Source organism: Oryx dammah, unplaced genomic scaffold (genome assembly GCF_014754425.2).
Source record: "Oryx dammah isolate SB20612 unplaced genomic scaffold, SCBI_Odam_1.1 HiC_scaffold_26, whole genome shotgun sequence".
Taxonomy (NCBI): Eukaryota; Metazoa; Chordata; class Mammalia; order Artiodactyla; family Bovidae; genus Oryx; species Oryx dammah.
In genome coordinates this window covers 35,870,782-35,896,136 of record NW_024070210.1, presented here as the reverse complement: position 1 = coordinate 35,896,136, position 25,355 = coordinate 35,870,782, and the positions used below count along the sequence as shown (strand labels likewise).

Sequence of the window (25,355 nt, the reverse complement as noted above, 5' to 3'; positions counted from 1 at the left end):
GAAGAGCCTAGTGGGCTGCCGTCTATGGGGTCGCTCAGAGTCGTACATAACTGAAGCGACTTAGCAGCAGCAGCAGCAGCAGCAGCATGGATCAATCCCAGTCACATGCCCAATAAAACCACATGAAATGAGACAGGAGCAACTTACCAAAGCGAGAAGCAATGGGAAAACAAAATATGCCTACTATAGATGTCATAAACAGTACCCTATGGTCATCAAAAGGGAAATTTTTAAACTTGAAATGTCAAGAATGGGGAAGTATATTCTCTCCAAGTTGCAGTCAACTCTTAAGATCTCTCCCTAACACACATGTCAAATGTGTGTTAAATATGTGTCAAATCCATTATCATTAATAATAAAGTACTTTTAAAATATGGATTTATGTATAAAACATATTAACACACCCAAGTGTAATCTCTGACGGTAATTATGTTTCATTTCTCTTTGAGCTTTTCTAAAAATACTCATCTGTGTATGAACATATGTTAACACTTTTCTCTCTTGATAGTTTGGATAAATCTTCCACATTTTTTTGACCACATACATTTCTGTTAACAGTCATGAATCACACACCAAAAAATTAACTGACGACTGCAGGTGTAGCAAGCTGAACTTCAGCTCCCACTTATCCTCTTCAGGGAGAATCTTGGGGATTAGAGAGAAACTAGGTTTCCTATAATGCCATTTAACCAGATAGCTCAACCAGAGACCTCGTCAGTTTATGTGGGACCCTCCATAATGAAGGGACCTAGCTGAGCAGAGGAAATGGTTTAGCATGAGACCAGGACTCTTTCTTTGCAAGAAGCAGAGTTAAAATCATGTTACAGGAATCTACATTCCTCTCATAGACTATCTTAGTTCTTTTTTTAACATTTAGTTTTAAGCTGGCTTTTCCACTCTCCTCCTTCACCCTCATTAAGAGGTTCTTTAGTTCCTCTTCACTTTCTGCCTTTAGAGTGGTATCATCCACATATCTGAGGTTGATGATACCTCTCCCAGCAATCTTGATTCCAGCTTGTAACTCATCCAGTCTGGCATTTCTCATGATGTGCTCTACATATAAGTTAAATAAATATGGTGACAATAAACAGCCTTGTTGAACTCCTTTCTCAATTCTGAACCAGTCAATTGCTCCATACAGGGTTCTAACTGTTGCTTCTTGACTAGCATACAGGTTTCTCAGGAGACAGGTAAGATGGTCTGGTATTCCTGTCTCTTAAAAGTTTTCTACAGTTTGTTATGATCCACACAGTCAAAGGCTTTAGCATAGTAATGAAATAGAGGGAGTTGATCATGACATCTGGTCCCATCACTTCATGGCAAATAGAAGGGGGAAAGGTGGAAGCAGTGACAGATTTCCTCTTCTTGGACTCTAAAATCACTGCCGATGGAGACTGCAGCCAAGAAATTAGAAAACAAATGCTTCTTGGCAGGAAAACTATAACAAACCTAGACAGTGTGTGAAAAAACAAAGACATCACTTTGCCAACAAAAGTCTGTATAGTCAGCACTATGGTCTTTCTGGTGGTTGTGTATGGTTGTGAGAGCTGGACCATAAAGAAGGCAGAGCACCAAAGAATTGATGCTTTTGAACTGTGGGGTTGGAGAAGACTCTTGAGAGTCTCTTGGACAGCAAGCAGATCAAACCAGTCAATCTTAAAGGAAATCAACACTGAATACTCACTGGATGGACAGATGCTGAAGCTGAAGCTCCAATACTTTGGCCACCTGATGCAAAGAGCTGACTCATTGGAAAAACCCTGATGTTGGGAAAGATTGAGGACAGAAGGAGAAGAGGGCAACAGAGGATGAGATGGTTGGATGGCATCACCGATGCAATGGACATGAACTTGAGCAAACTCCACAAGATGATGAGGGACAGGGAAGACTGGTGTGCTGCAGTCCATGGGGTTGTGAAGAGTAGGACACGACTTGGCAACTGAACAACAAAACATGTCCTAGACTATATCTCAGGTGGGCAAATATTTTCTATAAAGGACCAGAGGGTAAATATTTTAGGCTTTTCAGGCCATTCAGTTCCTGTAGCAACTACTCGACTTTACCACTGTAGGGCAAAAGTAGCCATGGACAATACTTAAAACAATGAGTGTGTCTGTGTTTTAATAAAATTTATTTATAAAAACAGGCCTGTGAGATTTGGTTCATGGGCTATAGTCTACAGACCCCAGACTAGAAAAAAGGGGAAAAAAGAAAACCCTACATCACAGAAGTGAGATGTGTTTGGGTAAAGAGAAACCCTAGACTGGCCCTGCTGGTGAAAAGAACAAACAGAAATTGAAACACTCCCAGTTTACTTCAGCCCTTCAGTAGGTAGCCCTCTTCCTACCATGGGACTGGAGCTTATCCTCTCCTCTTGCAGAATCAGCAAGAGCTAGAACAGATTGAGACTATGGTCATATCCAGCAGAGGCCACACGTGGCAGAATTTGCATGTCTCTTCACAATCAAAAGGACTGGGGTTTCACTAATTCCACAACCCAGATAACCATGATGATGTGATCACTAATCTAGAGCCAGACATCTTGGAAAGTGAAGTCAAGTAGGCCTTAGAAAGCATCACTATGAACAAAACTAGTGGAGGTGATAGAATTCCAGTTGAGCTGTTTCAAATCCTGAAAGATGATGCTGTGAAAGTGCTGCACTCAATATGCCAGCAAATTTGGAAAACTCAGCAGTGGCCACAGGACTGGAAAAGATCAGTTATCATTCCAATCCCAAAGAAAGGGAATGCCAAAGAATGCTCAAACTACCACACAATTGCACTCATCTCACATGCTAGTAAAGTAATGCTCAAAATTCTCCAAGCCAGGCTTCAGCAATACTTGAACCATGAACTCCCTGATGTTCAAGCTGGTTTTAGAAAAGGCAGAGGAACCAAAGATCAAATTGCCAACATCTGCTGGATCATGGAAAAAGCAAGAGAGTTCCAGAAAAACATCTATTTCTGCTTTATTGACTATGCCAAAGCCTTTGATTGTGTGGATCACAATAAACTGTGGAAAATTCTGAAAGAGATGGGAATACCAGACCACCTGACCTGCCTCTTGAGAAATCTGTATGCAGGTCAGGAAGCAACAGTTAGAACTGGACATGGAACAACAGACTGGTTCCAAATAGGAAAAGGAGTGTGTCAAGGCTGTATATTGTCACCCTGCTTATTTAACTTATATGCAGAGTACATCATGAGAAACGCTGGGCTGGAAGAAACACAAGCTGGAATCAAGATTGCCGGGAGAAATATCAATAACCTTAGATATGCAGATGACACCACCCTTATGGCAGAAAGTGAAGAGGAGCTAAAAAGCCTCTTGATGAAAGTGAAAGAGAAGAGCGAAAAAGTTGGCTTAAAGCTCAACATTCAGAAAACGAAGATCATGGCATCCGGTCCCATCACTTCATGGGAAATAGATGGGGAAACAGTGGAAACAGTATCAGACTTTTTTTTTTTTGGCTCCAAAATCACTGCAGATGGTGATTGCAGCCATGAAATTAAAAGACGCTTACTCCTTGGAAGAAAAGTTATGACCATCCTAGATAGTATATTCAAAAGCAGAGACATTACTTTGCCGACTAAGGTCCATCTAGTCAAGGCTATGGTTTTTCCTGTGGTCATGTATGGATATGAGAGTTGGACTGTGAAGAAGGCTGAGCACCGAAGAATTGATGCTTTTGAACTGTGGTGTTGGAGAAGACTCTTGAGAGTCCCTTGGACTGCAAGGAGATACAACCAGTCCATTCTGAAGGAGATCAACCCTGGGATTTCTTTGGAAGGAATGATGCTAAAGCTGAAACTCCAATACTTTGGCCACCTCATGCGAAGAGTTGACTCATTGGAAAAGACTCTGATGCTGGGAGGGATTGGGGGCAGAAGGAGAAGGGGACGACCAAGGATGAGATGGCTGGATGGCATCACTGACTCAATGGACATGAGTTTGAGTAGACTCTGGGAGTTGGTGATGGACAGGGAGGCCTGGCGTGCTGTGATTCATGGGGTCACAAAGAGTCAGACACAACTGAGGACTGAGCTGAACTGAAGGGTGTGGGAGGGGTGGATAAGTTCTGAGAAGTGTCTGATGTTGAAGATTAAAGAGATCTGTGGAGACAACACTGGGAGAAGTGGAAAGAAGGTGAGCATTAGGGAATGAAGGAGTCCAAATATCCTGAAGCCCACCCCAAAAGTACCTGAAACCCAGGTCCCAATCTTTCCTTGAACACTCTCAGAATGCTTCAGAAAAGAGGCTCTTGAGCCTCCCACAAGGCCCTGCTTAATTGTCTGCCTCACTCAATCAGCTTCTCCCATACTCATCTTCTTGGTGTTTTTTGAGCACACCTAACACATTGCCCGGAGAAGGAAATGGCACCCCACTCCAGTACTCTTGCCTGGAAAATCCCATGGATGGAGGAACCTGGTAGGCTGCCGACCATGGGGTCACTAAGGGTCGGACACAACTGAGCGACTTCACTTTCACTTTGCACTTTCATGCATTGGAGAAGGAAATGGCAATCCACTCCAGTGTTCTTGCTTGGAGAATCTCAGGGACGAGGGAGCCTGGTGGGCTGCCATCTATGGGGTCGCACAGAGTCAAACACAACTGAAGCGACTTAGCAGTAGCAGCAGCAGCAACACATTCCCACCCCAGGGTCTTTGCACCTCCTCACTCTTCAGACAGACTGAAAACTCTGTCTCTAAATATTCATATGGTTCATTCTCTCTCTTCATTTGGGTTTCTCAAGTAACATCTCAAAAATGCCTTCCCTGACTTTTCTATCTAGCATCCTCATCAGACTCCACTTGTTTTTTCTTCATAGCATATATCACAACCTGACAGTCTCCCCCAATAGCATGTGAGCCCCCATAACATCAAGGACTTTGTTTAGTTCACTCAAGTATTCTTTGTACCTTGAATAGGACCTGGGTGCCCAATAAATATTTACTGCATAAATGAATGACTCAAGTTCAACCTATTTGTGATGGCTAATTTTATGTGTTAACTTGGATAGGTTATTTTGCCTAAATAGCTGCTCAAAATGTATTCAAGATGTTTCTGTGATGGTGTTTTTGGATGAAGTTAACGTTTAAATTGGTGACCTTTGAGGAAAGCAGATTCTGCTCTATAGTGTTGACGGTCCTCATCCAATCAACTGCAAGTCTGAACAAGAAGGTAAGTAAACATTTTGCAGCAAATGGGCTTTGGCCTTCATCTGCAGCATCAGCTAGTCCTGGTTCTACAGCAGACTGCCTCTGAACTACAACCACAACGTTTTCCTGAGTCTCCATCCCCCCTAGCATCTCCCATCAGCTTTTGACTTGCCAAGCCTCCACAGTTGTGAAAGCCAATTCCTTAATATAAATCTCCTTATATCCTATCCCCCCTCCCCGGAGAACCCTAATACAGTCTCTAAGTCAAACTGTGCTACCTTCTTTACTAAAGAATTCTTCTCAATAGCTCTCTTCCCACTGGTTTCCATAACATGAGTCAGGCCGCTGAAAGTTCTGCATATTTTTGTCAGATCTGCCGGTAATACTGCTCCAGGAAGAAGGTCTTCTTCCCCACAGCCAACTAAATGGGGACTGGAGAATGGGAGAGAGAATAATCGAACATATTTTTTAAAAATTAGAGCCAATTATTTAGAAAAATTGACACTTAAACCATCTGGAGACTTTTAATCTTCCCTTCATAACATACTATTTCATTAATATTTCATGAACAGGAAGGTTGATCTACATCTTAACCTGCCTATATCCTGGAATGCTAAGGAACATAAGATATCAAACATACAAAGTATGCTTATATTCTGGGTTTGGGCAAATTCCACAGTATTTGTAGAACTGCTGCTGCTGCTGCTGCTGCTAAATCGCTTCCGTCGTGTCCGACCTTGTGGGACCCCATAGACGAGACATACCATAATTATAAAGTCTATAGGATGTGGTGTGTTTTCACAAGATGCCTCAGGCCAATGCTCCCCACCATGCCCTTAAAAAATAAGTTTAAAAAATTTTAAGAAAACAAACAAAATTCCGTACTCAGTACCACCTTAGAACTTTGCCAAGAGGAAGCCTCACTTCACATCTCCACTGGCCTGGGCTGCCTTTAAACGATATCGCTCCGCCCCTTTCCCAGCCCCCTCTACGCTTCCAACCGGCGAGAGGAGAGAGCCCTCCCAGCCAATCAACGTTCAGCAGGGCTCTCCTTCCGCGCGTTTTTCAAAGGCCTCCTACGAACCAATGAGCGGTTAGAGGCCGAGCCAGGGCGCCCGGGGGCGGAGTAAGAAACAGGAAGTGGGGGTCCGATTGGTTTCAAGAAGACGCCTCGCCCCACCTCACAGAAGGATGTACCAATGAGCTGAGTAGAAGGGCTGGCTCGGCTCGGGGCGGAGGCTGAGATACTGGTGCTGCCTAAGGGAGGTGGTGGCCGATCCGGACGTGCGGTGGCCCGCAATGAAGCCGGTGAGTGGGGCCGGGGATTGGAGGAACGGAGCCGCAGGAATGGGAGCGGTCCTGAGGCCAGTTCTTGAGCCTGGGGACAGCCCGGGCCTGGCTGCCGCACAACTCTCTCAGTAACTGTCCAGGCTAGGGGAGGCGGCGCTATCCCCGGACCTGCGAGGATGACAGCAAAGGAACAGGGTAGGCGGCTGGCCAGGGGAAGACGGACATTCGCTACGCGCCTGTTGAGGGCTGTGAGCTGTCGCATACAGGGTCTCCGAAGCCTCGCGACAGCCCTGCCAGAAAGGGCTGAGTCCCATTTTAAGAAAGAAACTGAGGCGTAGAGAGCTTGTGTCTCCGTGCATCATTCAGCCTGATACCCCAGTTCCAAAGCATATCCCGGGCTGCCTGGGCCCCCTGAGAAGCAGTCCTCACCGCTGACGGGGAAAACTTTATGAAAGATGATTTACAAACCCCGCTTGTGGGTGTGTCACGACTGTCACCATGCCACTGGGCCACCAAGCACTGCTTCCCTTTCCCTGGCGTTCAGAATCTCTGGGCCCAAGGAAGCAGAAACGTCCAGCTCTGTTAGGATTTGTAAACCTGGGTGGGAAAGCCTGAGTTAAGGGGCCACACAAATTAAAACTCAAATCACCAAAACTGCCTTAAAGAGAAAGAAAGAAAAAGCAGGCTTAAGGACCAGAAACCCCACCTGACTCACATCACCTACCACCATGGTTGACAACTCCCTGAAGGGTCTCTCTTTGCGTTGACTTGACAATAACAATACAGATAGATCCAAAGCAGCTCAAATCCACAGCCTAAATTGACTCTGTAATGTGATCTTATAGTAACAAACAAGACCATTATAGAATATAGCTTCAGAGCTAGAAAAGACATTAAGCGGTTATACTTGCTAATCCCTGTGTTTCAACGTGGAGGGACATCAGCTGTCACTTGTCCCCAGGAGGGGGAGAGTGAATTCCTGTTTGGGAGGAGCTGAACTCAAGGAACTCATTCTTTCCTTCCCTTCTCTTCACAGAGAGTACTTTCTAGGGTGCTGTCTGCCACAGGGTGGGGGAGGGGAGCTGAATTGTCCATCACTGCTGGTGCCTGAGTGGATAAGTCCAATTCTGAAGTGAAGAATTGACAAGCCCACTTGACCTCAGCTTTAAAGCCACATCCTCCATCTGACCCTCCGTAATAAAACTGACATATTGATCTCCATACCTCTCCAGTGTCTCATCCCTCAATTGGCTCCAACTAGGAAGTAGAAGAAAGGTGTGTTTTTTTTATTGGTCTTATAACACATCTTCCATGTAGAAATTCTTCTCACACGATTGAGTTTTGACTTCTTAAATTAGCACACAAAGTCCATCTCAATCTCTCTAGTTCGGTCATTCACAAAGTTAGGGGCAAGTTATTGCATCTATACTTCCCACCCTGCTCCCTAATCAAACTACTAGGCTGTATGGGGGTTATCTTTAGAGAAATGAGAAAGCTACTTCTTTAGCTTCCTCTCCTCTGCTCTGATGTCACAGTTCCTGAATACAGCTGGCCCTCAGTATCCACAGATGCAGAGGAACAACTGTACCATTTTGGTTTTTTATAAGGGACTTGACCATCAAGGAGAGTTATGACCAACCTAGATAGCATATTAAAAAGCAGAGACATTACTTTGCCAACAAAGGTCCGTCTAGTCAAGGCTATGGTTTTTCCAGTGGTCATGTATGGATGTGAGAGTTGGACTGTGAAGAAAGCTGAGCACCGAAGAATTGATCTTTTGAACTGTGGTGTTGGAGAAGACTCTTGAGAGTCCCTTGGACTGCAAGGAGATCCAACAAGTCCATTCTAAAGGAGATCAGTCCTGGGTGTTCACTGGAAGGACTGAGGCTAAAGCTGAAACTCCAATACTTTGGCCACCTCATGCGAAGAGTTGACTCATTGGAAAAGACTCTGATGCTGGGAGGGATTGGGGGCAGGAGGAGAAGGGGAAAACAGAGGATGAGATGGCTGGATGGCATCACCGACTCAATGGACATGAGTTTGAGTAGACTCCGGGAGTTGGTGATGAACAGGGAGGCCTGGCGTGCTGCAATTCATGGGATCGCAAAGAGTCGGACATAACTGAGCGACTGAATTGAACTGACCATCAGGGGACTTTGGAACCCATGGAGTGTGTATGGGTGAGGGGGGTTGCTCCTGGAACCAACCAGTCCCCACTCAGATGCTGAGAGACTATACTGTACACAAGCATATGTGGTTTTAGTGTTTTGTCTTAATTGCCTTAACTTCTCTATCAGCCTGAAAACCTCCTGCTCTTCCATCAAAATCCAACTAATGGATCTCTCCATGTGAAGCTTTCTCCAACTCCCTAAGCAGTCACTACCTCCTCTGCTCTGAAGGTCATAGTTTATCCTTCCATTTTAGCACTTCTAACTTTCTTGAATCTATGTACACATTGTCTCCAACTATACTGAAGGGAGGCTATTTAGTTTATGGATCTTTGCATCTCCAAAGCTTGGCAAATGAAAGTGTCCAAGAAGTGTTTGTGAAAAATGAATAAATAACCTCACTTTATAGTTTTGGAAAACTGAGATCCAGTAGAAACTGACATCACTTGTCTGAGCTTATACAGTAAGTGGCAGAGTCAAGACCAGACAACAGGCTTCTTGGTTCCCACTGTAACACTCTTTCGACTGCATAGTCCTGTAATTAATAGGATGGTAAACAGCAATAGTTTATTATTGATATTATTATTGATCTCTGATATTCCAGGTTGAATAAATTGCAAATATGCCTCAGTGTGTGTTTAAGCAAGGCTCAGTTTTGCTAAAACTATATCAAATATTCTTTACAGTTATTTAACATAATTAATTTCTTTTGAAGCCTAGTTCAATGCAAACAAGTGAGTTTGACTCATCAGATGAAGAGCCTATTGAAGATGAACAGACTCCAATTCAGATATCATGGTATGTTAACATTTCTGAGAGTTAATGAGCTAAAATATTTGAGGTGTACATCATAATCTTTGTATAATTTAGTCTATATATTGTAAATTATTTTCTTATGATTATATAATTCTTATCTTTTATATCTATGACAGAATAAGATTTTTTGGAAGGGGGGAGGTGGGAGTGGTAGAAATTCCTTCCTTATTCATTGAGAAAACCATAATAGAAATGAGTTAAGATTGCAATGACCTCCCATTTAGTACCAAAACCTTCTTATTCTTTCATGACAAAGGAATAGTGTATGAAATATAGAATGAGATATTCTATGTCATCCTTTATTCAAATCCTAGAACTACTTGCCACAGTAGTACATCTACCAGCAGATCCTGTTTAAGATAAAAGCCATATTACCATAGATACAATAACAAAGCAAATGTTTTTATAGAAAATCAGCTTCTAAATCTTAGCAGTGACTTACATCAGATTCTCTACAACCAGCAATCAAATGCTTCCTCTTATCCTTGTAAAGGTAATAATCTCTCTCTTTAATCAAGAGGGAAAAAGTGTTGGCCCTATAGTTATTTTATTCTGCCGTCAAATAGCAATTACTTTTCATTTTCCTTTCTAAACCCCCTTTAGACTCAAAAACTTATCTAATTTTCAGTCAGGTAGTATTTATATGATACCCCCTCTTTTCCTCTAAACTCATCTCTTTTGCAGACAAGGTAAGCCTCTGCCTCCTTTGTCCCTGAGTACTGCAAACTGGGAATAGGATTTCTTGAAATTATTTCATTTTAACCAAAATCCATTAAACAAAGAATAGGTGGCCTGTGGTTTTTATTCTATGAAATTGTATCTGTTTAAGGAAGTCCTATACAGAAATCTGGAGATGAAATTGTCAAAATGCTCATTTTCAGCTTATTACCTAAGGTTACTAATACAAAATATCTCAGTAACATACTGCAGGGTAATTTAAGTACACTTTATAATAGCTGTAGGGAATCTTGGCATTACTATCTTTAAGTTAGTTTAAATAAGTTTGCCACTTATAAGACTTAAATTCAACAAAGCAAATGATAAGTCCCTATTTTAAAACTCCTAGTCTTTCCAAGCCTTTTTATGGCGAACACATTGATAACTTAACTGTGAATTTTTGTTTTGTGACTGCTATAAAACTTTAAAACACCTTTGTTCGGGGCCCAGCACACATGTTTGTGTAAATGTCCATCTATGACTTTAAATTGAACTTGATAAAGTTTTCTTCCTTTCAGGCTACCCCTGTCACGAGTGAATTGTTCTCAGTTTCTTGGTTTATGTGCTCTTCCAGGTAGGTGACACTACTCATCTATTAGAAATAATTTTTGTGTCAGCTAGCACATCATTCTCTGTACTGAGGAGTAAGAGAATTTCACAGACTATCAGCATAGGAACTCAGTTCTGGAAACCCTGTTGGTGGGCTTTTGATAAAGGAACATACGTCTCTTCTTCAGCCCTCCAACTCCACATTCACAGGTTACATTTCTGATTTACCTATCTTAAATGTAACATGGGAGTACAACATGAGGCTAAAGACTACAGCCAGGTTCTTGTTACAGAAGTCTGAATCCCTGGAATTATATCCCTAAGAATATAAGAAATTGAAATTCACATTCCAAATGGAATTGGTACATATAAATGACCATGTGTAATGATTTTCTACAGTAGCTATATATGTGTTTAAATATACTTGTTATTTATGGCCAAAAACTGACTCTTTGACTTGCCTTGTCATTACTTACAGGTTGCAAATTTAAAGATGTTAGAAGAAATATCCAAAAAGATACAGGTAGGTATAATATGAGAAAACCATCTTAACAGGTTTTTAAAAAATAATACTGAAAATCTCTTTGTCATAAAGAACAAACTGTAGTCTCTTCTGAATTTTCACAGAAATGTTCAATATTTCATTAAGTTTCAAACTATAGACTTACTCTAATATATGAAGATGTATTTGTGAAGAGCAAAGAGAACTATCATGTACTAAACATGGTGCTGTTTTTCACTAATTGTTGTCATTTTGTGCATATAAACTGTTTTTGAGGTTAGAATGTATAAGCTGGAGGGAGAAAAGTAGTGTAACAGAAAACTGGAATTGCAATGCCTAGAACTTTGAACATACTGTTCTTTGCAGACTTCACTGTATTGGAAATTAAGCCTGACTTGGGAACCCAGAGGTAGTACTGAAATTGTCTATCCCAGACAGAAAATTTATAGAACCAGGGTATAGGTAGAAAAGATGGAACAGGATCTGATCTCCACATGAAAGATATTCATAGCCTGAAGTTTAATAATCCTACAAATACACTGATAATCTACGCTGATTTGGCATTTATAAATTGCATGATACTAACAAATTTAGATTTTCAAAATATTTTTTTCTGGTTGACCTGGAATATCTCAAGCTTACTTGACCTACCAATGTCCTTATAATAAACCAAAGCAAAAATGTATATATTGTTCAATTCTGATTACTATAGATTTTATAAATCTCAAAGTTCTTTCCTTGTTATCCTAGAATATCAATTTGCTAATATACTTTCTTCAATTTACCTCCCAAAAAAGACTTAAAAGACTAATAGATTAGTTGACCCTTGCAGTATTTGTAAAGATTTTCTGCTCTAGAGATATCCACCTTGGTAGGCAATTTCCATTTGGAGAACAATCATTTATGTCATGAGCAAAATAACATTTAAATCATTGGTTCAAGAAATAATCTTGCACACTTTGGAAAGCCCTATTCATTTAGTCTCTTCTGTGAAAGGAGTTTTCAGTTTTTTTTACCAAAACTTTTTTTCTTCCAATGAAATCAATGGAATCCAACATACAAAACAGGTAACAGTGTTTGAAGGGGGAGATGTAGACTCTCCTAGCAGCACTTCCTGTGTCCTTCCTCAGAGTCCTTTCTGGGAAAGTTGAAATCTACTAATCCAACGTAAATAATAGAAATTATTCAATGTGTACAGGAGGCAAATAGGAAATTATCTACTCTCCTAAAAATGGTTAAGTATGTCAACTACATGTTAAACCCTTTTACAAGTACAAAAGCATAATAGTATTATCTAGAACAGCTGTCCTTAGAAGCATCCTGGGAACCACAAATAGAAGCCGTATATGTACTTTGACATTTTCTAGGGGCCACGTTAAAAAAGTAAAAACAGGTAAAGTTAACTCATTTCAGCAGGTTTTAAGTATAAAACAGATTATTAATGAGATAGGGGGTTTTTTGTTCTGTACTTGGTCTTTGAAATCATATATGTATTTTACATTTACAATACATCTCAAATGGACTAGCCATAATTCAAGTACAGGTTTAGCATTTCATGATAAAAGTACTTTGTACTTAAATAGCTAAATGTCCTTGGATTTGGTTGGCGGGGAGAGAAAAAGAGGAATCAGATGAGCCAGAATTATTCATTGTGAACCAAATGCTCTGTAGTGAATATTGCCATGAGGAAGCTCCAGTAAATAGAATGACGTGTAGCTTGGTTGCTACACGTTGCTGTTCAGAATGACTGTTGCTTGGTTCATATCATTACCCTCAAACTCACTAGGTCATATAATTTTCATACAGCTAATGCTTGTATTTCCTTGAAACCCTAGTTCATAAAATTAAATGCATAATTGTGTGGTACAGTGCAAATATAAGAGACAATACAAGAGCTCAGGCACCATGGCTATGCTGGAGATTTTATATACAATGCTTAGGGTGAAACAAAATAGTTTTAAACATAGGAAACAAGGTTGATTTGGTGAGAAGAAAACAGGGAAAATGTGCTCTCATTCCTTCCTATTTTGAAATATTAGACGTTTTAAAATTTAAAGCAGTATTTATTATAAAAATTATTTTTCAAAGCAGCAATATCATTGACATTTCAAAATCCAATAAAAGGTATTTTGACTTATAAAGTCAGATCTCATTTTAATCATGTTTTGGTTCAGATGTTTCTAATTCCTATTTGTGCGTAGTTACTTTTTACCCTAGTTTGAAGACAGATCATCATTGTTTTAGGTTATCAATAAGCACTTCAAAGTTAACAGGTTATCATTTGTTATTTACTTAATTTGTTCAGCTTAAGGGACTTAACTTCATATTTTCCCTCCTGACTGTATTTAAATTTATAATGTTTTGTCCATGTGTGTCCTTGTGTATCTCGGTCTATTGGCAGAAGAACTAAAGAGCTATGGTATACAAGACATATTTGTTTTCTGCACCAGAGGGGAACTATCAAAATATAGAGTTCCAAACCTTTTGGATCTCTACCATCAGTATGGAATTATCCCTCATCACCATCCAATTCCAGATGGAGGGACTCCTGACATCACCAGCTGCTGTGAAATTATGGAGGAGCTTGAAATTTGCCTTAAAAATAATCGAAAAACCTTAATACAGTACGTTCTCCTTTTCTCCATATAATACATGAGAAATGTCCCAGTCGAAAATGATTTGTCAAATTATTGCATCTGTATGCACTTATTACCTACCTTATATTTCATTGCAAAGATTTAAAGGAGGTAACACTTGAAAAGTCCTGCACAATGCCTGGCACAGAGGAAGCACTCAGATATTTGCCATGATGATTTTTGAAGAGTAAGGACAATGAATGAGTAGATTGGGAAATTTTTAGACTAGGGTAACAGGCTTTTTTTTTTCCTTTTCCTTTTGCCTTAGACCTTTACTTATAATTTGGGGATACTATCCTTCCCAAAAAGGTCAAGGTGTCATTCTTGTTATATAACAACACCTTAACTATCAGTCGACCTTTCAGTTACTTTCTTCCAACAGCAAGAAAGTCAATTTTTTAAAACATTAGCAGCAAAGGAATCATCCCTAACCCATGAGCAATCCTAAAAACAGGACTTGAAATTTTTATTTGATGATACGAATTTGCTACCTGAAAGAAAGAGAGAGAGTGACAATCAGCAGTAGACAGTAATACTGCAAAGACTCAAAGTGGTGTCATGGAAAGTAACGTAGTTATGCCAGAGGTGAGCCCCACAAAGCAGAGGGGAACCAGCTACAGAGAGAAAACTAGTCCTTCTTTGTGATTGCATTTTTTTTTTCTTTTTTGATATCTTAGTCTGTGTAATCCTTTCTGGAGCCACACAGGACATTAAGTAGTGCGATACCTCAAAAGCTCTAAGGTCACTACTATGGGCTAGAAAGTATACAAACTATACCAAATAACATAGTCTCAGGGCACCTATTGAAAGAGCAAGCCCAGCCAGCTTCTCTTGCCTTAAATCAAGAGTTGTGGGGCTTCACACCAATAGTTTATGTTTTTAAAAACAAACCAACCTAGTACAGAGGTCTTTGGGAACACACATCTGTTTATCACCAAACTAAATCCTGATGTAGAGAACTGTAAAGCAGGGGAGAAAGAACTAGAAGTCATTTTATATCCTAGTTTCCAAACTTACTCTATAAAAAACATCACCTCTCATCTAGTACTAATTGTAGAAACACAATTTTAGAATAAATACAGTTATCTATGATAAATTTGCTGATAAGTCTAAGTAAAATAGCATTAGATACATGGAGTTGGTGAAAAAATAATTTACAATTTTGGGACCCATTTTTGAAACAAATTCTGTGATTTTTTTCCCCCAAATCTTTGAAAGCTTCTGCTAAAAGATTACTAGAAATCAAACTAGCTCAATTTAGAGAAGCTTAACAAATTCTACTCTAGCAGGTTCCAGCAAACCAAATGCTCTGATGTTTGAACACAAACAGGATGGAAAGGTGAATGGGCAGTCTTGCTTATGTTGAATGCTTCGGGCTCCCATAAAATAAAGCATCTGATGACTAGAAATTTTCATTATCCTAGACTTTTCAAAAGTGTCCCTACAGTGGCTAATGTTTGTTCAGACAAAGACGATTTTCTATTCATTCTCCCATCCTTGAGTGCCGACATTGCTAGACAGCACTAGAGTTTATTCCTCAGAAACAGCATCTGGTAAATTTTTTTTCCCTGTTCTGTTTTCTATTTGTGCTGCCTGACTGCTTTCCTGGGACTTTTTTGCTTCTTTATAAAATCTGGGTAGATTGCTTCCTGTCTTGTTCCTATCTTCTGGTAGTGGCTGGCAATCCTTGGCATACTCTGGCTTGTAACTGCATCACTCCACTCCCTGCCTCTGTCATCACATGACAGTGTGTGTCTGTGTTTTCATATGGAGTTTCCTCTTAGAAGGACACCACTCATAGTGGATTGGGCTTCCTTGGTGACTCAGACAGTAGAGAATCCGCCTGCAATACAGGACACCCAAGGTTCAATCGTTGGGTCAGGAAGATCCCCTGGAGAAGGGAACAGCAACCCACTCCAGTATTCTTGCCTGGAGAATTCCATAGACAGAAGAGCCTGCCAGGCTACAGACCATGGGGTCACAAAAAGTCAGACACGACTGAGCAACTAACAAAAATTTTAGGTCACATTCATCGTACCAGGGATTAGGTACATATCTTTTCAGGGACACAGTTCAACCCAGTGTATGAAGCATTGTAAACGAAATATTATGAATACAAAGCACACACTCTGAGATGCAGTTCCACCCTCAAAGAAACCACAGCTAACGACGCTATCACAAAAGTGTAATAATACTCAAACAGATGTATATGCCACAGTACACAAGATGGCAGTGGTTTCTGAGGGGGGGACAGAGGCACTTCAGAAGTTGAAATCTGAGCATTTTGAAGGATAAGTAGGAATCAACCAATCAGAGAAGGAAGGATAAAGGCAGCAAGAGATATAAGTGGTACATTTTAATCTTACAGAAAGCCACTGAAATAGTCTCTGTCTGTATACAGTAGAGCCTCATCTCTGAAACAGGCCGATAGCCAGGACACTGTAAAAAGCAAGTTCATCAGTTACCCAGGGGTCAGTACCTGTTTGATCCCCTGTCTCACATCCTGTCATAAGACACCTATCTACAGTTCCGTCTACGTATACACCACTGCAACTGATGTACTTGATGAGTTGCCAGCACCTAAATGGAATCAGTACACTCTCTTAGAAAAGTCAGGAAGTGTCTAATACACTTTTTTAGGATCTTTGAAACTGATTAAAGTGAATGTTTTCATTGCTTTAAGAATTGATCCTCATTTTCCTAGAAAATCCAGTTATATAGAACTGCTCATTTCTTCACAATGCTACATAATAGCAGCTAATGTTCATTTATTTCTTACTCTGTGCCAAGCTCTGTTGTAAGCTTTACAAATGTTACCCATTCAATCCTCACTATGACATAGATACTATTGCTATCCCCATCTTACAGGTGAAAAGCCTGAGGCCCAGAGAGGTTAAATAACTTAGGCTGACACATCTAATAAGTGACAGTCATGATTCTCAGCCCCAGGCCGTGGGGCTCCAGAGCCCAAGCTCTAAACCTACAGGATACACTACCTCTGTACTCTTATTACATGACTGAAGAGTTATTTATATAGATTTGTCTCACAACTACTAAGGTTTTATTTAGAGAAAAATAAAGAGGCAGTTGGTAAAACTAGTCTGATTTCTATCAATTTAGTAACACGTTACACTCCTCAGATGTTGAAAGGGAAGGTGGCTCACGACTCTGTGACCCCATGGAATTCTCTAGGCCAGAATACTGGAGTGGATAGCTATGCCCTTCTCCAGGTGATCTTCTCAACCCAGGGATCAAACCCAGGTCTTCCACACTGCAGGCAGATTCTTTACCAGCTGAACTACCAGATGTTGCAAAAGGTCAGTAAAAAGGTTTTGCTTTCCTTGGCCCTTTGAGGTATACAGAATACCTCCCAGCAAATACATAAGCATACTTTGCTCTTGACTGATTCATTCAAAGATACTTATTAATCTCCGTGGGTGCAAGGCACTGTGCTAGGCATTAGACTAGAAAATAGAAGGCAGAAAGAGCAAGTCTCTGGTTATTAATTGTTGGGATGGAATAAAAATGTACAAACTTCAAAACTGTATTTCCCTTTCAGCTGTTATGGAGGACTTGGGAGATCTTGTCTTGGTAAGAAATATATTTCCATTATTCAGCTTTTGTTTTTTACCTCAAAGTAGGAAAACTCATTTTTCTGGGCCATATGCTCACTTTGTATGAAAATCAGACAAAACATAATATATGTCTACTAAGACCCAAAGGATTATTTAAGGCCCTACATTTAGTGTTCCTTAGAAATCTTGGGTGAGAGTGGAGTGGGAGGTGTTTTCAGCATTGTTTTAGAGGATTCTGGAAAACAATTTTTATGTCTTAGCACCTGCCTTCTTGTGTTTTATTTTCTAATATCTTCCCTATGCAGGTATTATGATACAGTAACTTCTAAATATCCATGGGTAAACATGGCATAAAAACCTTAGTTACATATGTTAACTTTAAACTTTTCAAAAGTATGTTGGAAAAATAGCTAATGAAATAACACAGTGAGTAACAATTATTCCTTTTAGTGTTAGACAGTATCAAAATTACAAACTTTTGTGTAAAGATACTATCAGGATGAAAGACAACCCACAGAATGGGAGAAAATATTTGCAAACCATCTATCTGATAAGGGACTTACCTAGACTACATAAAGAACTCAGTTCAGTTCAGTTCAGTCGCTCAGTCGTGTCCGACTCTTTGCGACCCCATGAATCCTGCAACTCAATAAAAAGACAGACAACACAGTTAAAAACTGGGCAAAGGATATGAGCAGACATTTCTCCAAACAAAATACACAAATCACTAATTAGCACACAGAAAAATGCTCAACATCTTAGTCATCAGAGAAATGCAAATCAAAAACACAATGAGATACCACCTAACACCCATTAGGATGGCTATTATCCAAAAAATGGAAAGCAAGAGTTGGCAAGGGTGTAGAGCAACTGGAAACTTACTACTCTGCTGCTTGGAATGAAAAATGGTGCCACTGCTTTGGAAAATAGCCAGGCAGTCCCTCCTCCTCCTTACCCATCAAGTTACTATCCGACCCAGCAATTTCACTCCTATGTATATAGCCAAAGGAAATGAAACATGTTCATACAAAACTTACGAACATTTATAGCCATATTATTTACGACAGCCAAAAAACGGAAAAGCCTAAATGTCCACATCAACTGACAAATGGATACACAAAATGTATAGCCGTACAATGGAATATTACTCAGCTATAAAAAAGGATTCTCCGTCCATGGGATTCTCCAGGCAAGAATACTGGAGTGGGTTGCCGTTTCCTTCTCCTTCACTCACTCACTCAAACCCTTCAGTGTGGTACTTCCTGAAAAGGGAAAGCAGAAGATGCTAATTTTTTATGTAGAATACGACAAAATGAATGATTCTGACCCTTCCTGTTAGCCAGTGGTCATTATTTTCTAACTTGTCCCCCTCATCATCTGAAATCATGTTTCTAGAATTTGACCATATTTTTGTTTTGCCCTCATACGATGATAATCCTATTTCCCATTATAATGAGTAAATTATCAGTTTAGGTATTCATAAACCTATTGGCTGGAGAAGGTGATGGCACCCCACTCCAGTACTCTTGCCTGGAAAATCCCATGGATGGAGGAGCCTGGTAGGCTGCAGTCCGTGGGGTCTCGAAGAGTCAGACACAACTGAGCGACTTCCCTTTCACTTTTCACTTTCATGCACTGGAGAAGGAAATGGCAACCCACTCCAGTGTTCTTGCCTGGAGAATCCCAGGGACAGGGGAGCCTGATGGGCTGCCGTCTATGGGGTCACACAGAGTCGGACACAACTGAAGTGACTTAGCAGCAGCAGCAGCATAAAAAAGGAATGAAGTACATGCCACCATATGTAAATATCTTGAACACATAATGCTAAGTGAAAGAAGTCAGTCACGAAAGACAACATATGATTCCATTTATTTGAAATGTCTAGAATAGGCAAATCCATAAAAACAGAAAGTAGATTAAATGTTGCTTAGGGGAGGAGTAACAGGATGATGAGTGACAGAGGGATGATAACAAAAGGGTAGAGTTTCTTCCTGAAGTAATGAAAATATTCTGAAACTGTGGCGAGGGCTGCACTAAAATCCACTAAACTATACACTTTCGATGAATGGTGGGATATGAATTTTAATCACTCATTAAAGCAGTTTTAATAAAAAAAGAATGAAGCCAGTGTTAAATTTTAATTCAACTGCAGTCATTTAAAATCATAATTTAACTGTCAAAAACACACACTAAAGTCTTAGTCTTTCAATTCATTTCAATTATAGCAAACTCAGTCTTCTGCACAACAGAAGTCTAAACTAAATATGAATTGTTGTACCCCATCATCAGTTTATAATATACATAATATATGCTTTTTCTCTCATGTTCTATTAGTAGCTGCTTGTCTCCTCCTATACCTGTCTGACACAGTATCACCACAGCAAGCCATCGACAGCCTGAGGGACCTGAGAGGATCTGGAGCAATACAGACCATAAAAGTAAGAAGGGTGACTGTTCTCATGAGGCTGTGGTTAGGGACGAACTGTCACAGTGCAACACGTCCTCAAAGGGGCCATGAAAATCCAAAGCATCCTGTTATCCATGTATCACCTGTTTTTATTTTGACTTTTTAAATTTGCATTTAAATAAGTTCAGCTTTTCCAAACAAAAGAATGAAAAATTATGAACTTTCCAGTTTATTCTTCCAGGATTCCTTTCCAGTTTTTTGCCCATTCAGTTTTGGGAATGGATTCTGTCACCTGGAAAAATGAGGCAATTTTTACTATAAAATTGGTAGTTTCCCGGGTAGACTTTTGACCTTAAAGTAGCTCATGAAGATCCTCGTATGGTATCATTAAACATTTAGCAAACACAGATGAATGACTAATAGAAAAAAAATGTAAAGTCATTCTAGTTATCCTTTGCTGTGACTAACCAAAGTGGCATCTTTCAATTACTTTCTGTTTAAAACCAAAAACACTGAGTAGCAGTGCCCCAAGGATATTACTGATTTGTAGATCTGTAATGCCAACAGAAAAATGAATCCAGCTGAATGCAGAGTTCCAGAAAATAGCAAGGAGGGGGGTTCATGTTTGGGAACGCATGTACTCCTGTGGTGGATTCATGTCAATCTATGCCAAAACCAATACAGAATTGTAAAGTAAAAATTAAAAATAAATAAATTAATTAAAAATTAAAAAAAAAAAAAAAGAAAGCCTTCTTAAGTAACCAATGAAAAGAAATAGCGGAAAACAATAGAATGGGAAGACTAGAGATCTCTTTATGAAAAATTGGAGTTACCAAGGGAACATTTCATTCAAAGATGGGCACAATAAAGGACAGAAACAGTATGGACCTAACAGAAGCAGAAGATATTAAGAAGAGGTGGCAAGAATACACAGAACTATACAAAAAAGATATTAATGACCCAGATAACCACAATGGTGTGCTCACCTAGAGCCAGACATCCTGGAGTGTGAAGTCAAGTGGATCTTAGGAAGCATCACTACGAACAAAGCTAGTGGGGGTAATGGAATCCCAGCTGAGCTTTAAAAGATGATGCTGTTAAACTGCTGCACTCATTGTGCCAGGAAATTTGGAAAACTCAGCAGTGGCCACAGGACTGGAAAAGGTCAGTTTTCATTTCAACCCCAAAGAAAAGCAACGCCAAAGAATGTTCAAATTACCATACAATTGCACTCATCTCACTTGCCAGCAAGATTTTGCTCAAAACCCTTCAAGCTAGGCTTCAGCAGTATGTGAACCTAGAACCTCCAGATGTACAAGCTGGATTTAGAAAAGGCAGAGGAACCAGAGATCAAATCTCCAACATACACTGGATCATAGAAAAAGCAAGGGAATTCCAAAAAAAAAAACATCTGCTTCACTGACAATGCTAAAGCCTTTGACTGTGGATCACAACAAGCTATGGAAAACTCTTAAAGAGATGGGACTACCAGGCCACCTTACCTTCCTCCTGAGAACATGTATGCTGAAAAGCAGCAGTTAGAACTGGACATGAACAACAGACTGTTTCCAAATTGGGAAAGGAGTACACCAAGGCTGTATATTGTCACCCTGCTTATTTAACTTATATGCAGAGTACATCATGCAAAATGCTGGGCTAGATGAATCACAAACTGGAATCAAGATTACCAGGAGAAATATCAGCAACCTCAGATATGCAGGTTATACCACTTTAATGGCAGAAAGTGAAGAGAAACTAAAGTCTTTTGATGAAGGTGTAAGAGAGCCTATCACTTCTTGGCAAATAGATGGGGAAAATGTGGAAAGTGTCAGATTTCATTTTCTTGGGCTCCAAAATCAATGCAGATGGTGACTGCAGTCACAAAATTAAAAGGAGCAATAGCTATGTCAAACCTAGACACAGCTTTTTAAAACTTTAGAAAACTCAGCAGTGACAGTTTTAAAAAGCAGAGACATCACTTTGCCGACAAAGGTCTGTATAGTCAAAGGTATGGTTTTTCCAATAGTCAGGAATGGATGTGAGAGTTGGACCATAAAGAAGGCTGAGTGCCAAAGAATTAACGCTTTCAAACGGTGGTGCTGGAGAAGACTCTTGAGAGTCCCTTGGACCAGTGAATCCTAAAAGAAATCAACCCTGAATATTCATTCGAAGGGGTGCTGCTGAAGCCAAAACTCCAATACTTCAGCCACCTGATGAGAAGAGCTGGCTCACTGGAAAAGACTGATGCTGGGAAAAATTGAGGTCAAGAGAAGGGGGTCACAGAGGATGAGATGGTTGGATGGCATCACTGAGTCAATGGACATGAGTTTGAGGAAACTCAGGAGACAGTTATGGACAGAGAAGCATGGCATGCAGCAGTTCATGGGGTTGCAAAGAGTTGGACAGGCTTAGCGACAGAACAACAATGCTAACTTGCCTTCCTTTCCCAGTTGCCTGGTCTCAGCTTTAGGACTAAGTCAGAGGAGCAGGTTCTGAAAACAGAAGCTCCCTCTTGTCACCTGTTAAAATCAAATGATGCTTCAAATTTAAGATGTTCCCAAGTGTCTCTTTGACAAGAACAAATTACATGGACAAACATATGTATATGTGTGTATATATGAGTGTTTTGCATCTTTAATCTTAAGCCCACATTGATATGGGCTGTTTATCACCTCAGCATTCTGGGGCAAACATGGTTTTTCCATCTCTATGCTGATATAAGTTAAGTTAGGAGTATGCAAGCCCAACTTCTCAATAGTAATACAAAATGAGATTTTGGGCAGGGTAAGAATATCCTCTGGGCAGCTGTTAAAACTCCAGATGAATTAATTAAAGAATCTATGTTGCTTATCTGTTAAGATTAGTAATTTTATTTCAGTATTTTCTATTATGAAAATTGTTCCAAAATGATTTTATCATCACAAAAAGCAGACAACTAAGCCTTCTGTAAACCAAGAAATAAATTTTTCTTGAATATACTGTTAATTGCTGCAGACAGTGCCCTTCCCTGTGGACTTACTCCCCAGGAGAAAATGCATTAGAAATAGAATACCAGACCTGGTTTCGATCCCTGGGTTGGGAAGATCCCCTGGAGAAGGGAACAGCTACCCACTCCAGTATTCTGGTCTAAAGAATTCCACGGGGTCGCAAAGAGTCGGACACAACTGATCGACTTTCACTTTCACTTCATGTGTTATTTTTAATCTTATTTGCTCCTGCCAGTAAAGGGAGAAACGATTTTACAGACCTAAAATGCTCATCTGTATTTCATGATACCTGCTAATTTTTAGACATTTTTAAAGCAAGTTTTTCACACTATATATAGCTTTTGTTGTTGTTTAGTCACTAAGTCATGCCCAACTCTTTGCAACCCCATGGACTCTAGCCCTCCAGGCTGCTCTGGCCATGGGATTTCCAAGGCAAGAAAACTGGAGTGGGTTGCCATGCCCTCCTCCAGGGGATCTTCCTGACCTAGAGATCGACCTCGGGTCTTCTGCATGGTTAAGTGGATTCTTTACCACTGAGCCATGAGGGAAGCCCTGTACGTAGCTTCACTGAAAGATAAAACTTCCCCAAAATGTAAATACCTCCTTACCCAAAAGGATGTAGAATCATTTTTACCATTATTTTGATCCCTGATTCCAACTAGTATCATGACTACTCTGGCAATTAGCTTTCTACAATGTATTTCAGTGTATCTTTACTTTTTTCAGCAATATAATTATCTTCATGAGTTCCGGGACAAGCTAGCTGCACACCTTTCATCAAGAAATTCACTATCAAGATCTGTATCTAGATAAAAGAATTTCAAATAGCATATATATATGACCATGTCTGAAATTTGAGCTCTCTAATAGCATTTGTATTGAAACTACTAGTGTTATCAAACTGAATGTAACGAATGTAAATGTATATGTGCAGATATTCCTAAAGCTTTTACTGACAAATTTCATTGTGTCTCTTTCATATCTTATAGGAGATAGAAAAACTGTTAATGCAATTTTCCTTTTAAAAATATACCAGCTGTTCTGCTGTATTTTACCTATAGGTAATGCTGAAAATTTTTATTTTTTTACCACATTCTTACCTCATATTATTATTGGTAACTGCTGGGTAGCATACGACATAGTAACACATATGAAAATTGCTACAGGCACCCAGGCTAAAATTATTTAAATAACTCTTACCCTCTACTCCTCTGAAAATTTCTCCCATTGTTTTCTCTACTTCACAGATATATAGATTGTGAATTTGTCACCTCCCTCCCAATGCCAGATCATCCCCAACAAGTGTTTATCCAGCAGTTGCTGGAATTTCCCAAGATGAGGAATTCATTGGTTCAGACAGCTGCTATTTTTTACAGCATTGTTTTTTTAACCCTAGGAACTACAATGGAATGAATTTAATACCTCTTTCACATTTATTTTATAAAGCACTTACCTAAAGTTTAAGTCTCCAGTTTACTCACTCCTTCACTTCACTCTCTGTTACCTGTGTCTTTGTCTTTAAATTTTACACTGAGCTACCGAAAGCAAGCTTTTGCAGACAAGGATCATACCGTGAGTCAAAGTTACCTGTTTTAAGAGACGTCAGCAGTTTCAGTGCTGCAGAATCCCACGGCTCTCTTGGCTACTGGTAGTCACGAAGGTGACCAACAGAGGAGGCACTTCCAGACAAGCAAAGCAGACTTCACCACATCAACTCTTAATTTGTAAATAGTCATATAATTAATCACCAAGTCTTACTGTCTCTCGCCCTTCTTGCCCTGATGAGCTAATAATCTCATTAAAGAATACTTTAAAACATTTACTAGCACTGTTTGGGAACTTCAGACCAGAGATTCAGAATGTACCGTAATATAAAAATCAATGTTTTAATACTTTAGAACTTAAGGTTTTTGTTCTAAGACTCTTAAGGAAGACGGGAGAATCATATATCCTTAAGGATTTCCGACCGAAGATAATAAATGCCAAAAGTTATAACAAGGAAGTTATTTAAGTACAGGATGCAGGAATAGATTGAGCTTTCTCATGATTTTGTTGTTATAACCAAGTACAATTTAAAATCACTCCATTAAGCTTTAAACAGTCACTGAAATTAACATTACCAAATCTTATTATCAGCTTTCTCTCAATATATAGCTTACTCATGAATATCTAAAAATAGCAGAAAAAGATATTAGCATGGACTAATCAAATCCTTTAATCAGTTGAATTTTCAAAGTACATGCATCTCAGTTTCCACTGCCAAGTGCTAGTTAAGCCTTCCACAATAAAATGCTTGACTATTTTACTAAGTATAAGGAAAAACATCAATTATTCCATAACAAACATGGGATGTCACTATTCAAATATAATTATCCAATAAAGTTTATTAACATGTAATTGCAACATTCTTGAAAAAGAATTTTCTCTGGTTAATCTACAGAACAGCCCTCAAAACAATGAGGGAAGGGAGGCAGAGAGACCTGCTGAAATCCTGGTCATACACAAGCCAGTTAGTTGCTGAAATAGAATCAACACACAAAACTCAACC

At 39.6% G+C, this 25,355-nt stretch overlaps 1 protein-coding gene across 6 annotated transcripts; it reads left to right on the top strand.

The window, feature by feature from the left end:
• The first annotated feature begins 6,377 nt into the window (after positions 1-6,377).
• CDKN3 (cyclin dependent kinase inhibitor 3) lies at positions 6,378-24,629 on the top strand. 6 transcript variants are annotated; one of them, XM_040226409.1, is made up of 8 exons: positions 6,378-6,468; positions 9,334-9,416; positions 10,670-10,725; positions 11,179-11,223; positions 13,739-13,826; positions 17,398-17,429; positions 19,748-19,851; positions 23,534-24,629. In XM_040226409.1, the coding sequence occupies exons 1-8, from the start codon at positions 6,460-6,462 to the stop codon at positions 23,618-23,620; spliced, it is 504 nt and encodes a 167-aa protein (XP_040082343.1). In that variant the 5' UTR covers positions 6,378-6,459; the 3' UTR covers positions 23,621-24,629. The 6 variants fall into 6 exon arrangements, with proteins under 6 accessions (XP_040082343.1, XP_040082341.1, XP_040082340.1 ...); XM_040226407.1 differs by having other exon boundaries at positions 13,604-13,826; positions 19,751-19,851; XM_040226406.1 differs by having other exon boundaries at positions 13,604-13,826.
• The last annotated feature ends 726 nt before the right edge of the window (positions 24,630-25,355 follow it).

Excerpts from the sequence above, each read along its gene's own strand:
- CDKN3 (XM_040226403.1), top strand. Across the intron at positions 9,417-10,669 it reads ACTCCAATTCAGATATCATG|GCTACCCCTGTCACGAGTGA; the intron begins GTATGTTAACAT and ends TCTTCCTTTCAG. Across the intron at positions 13,827-17,397 it reads AATCGAAAAACCTTAATACA|CTGTTATGGAGGACTTGGGA; the intron begins GTACGTTCTCCT and ends TTTCCCTTTCAG.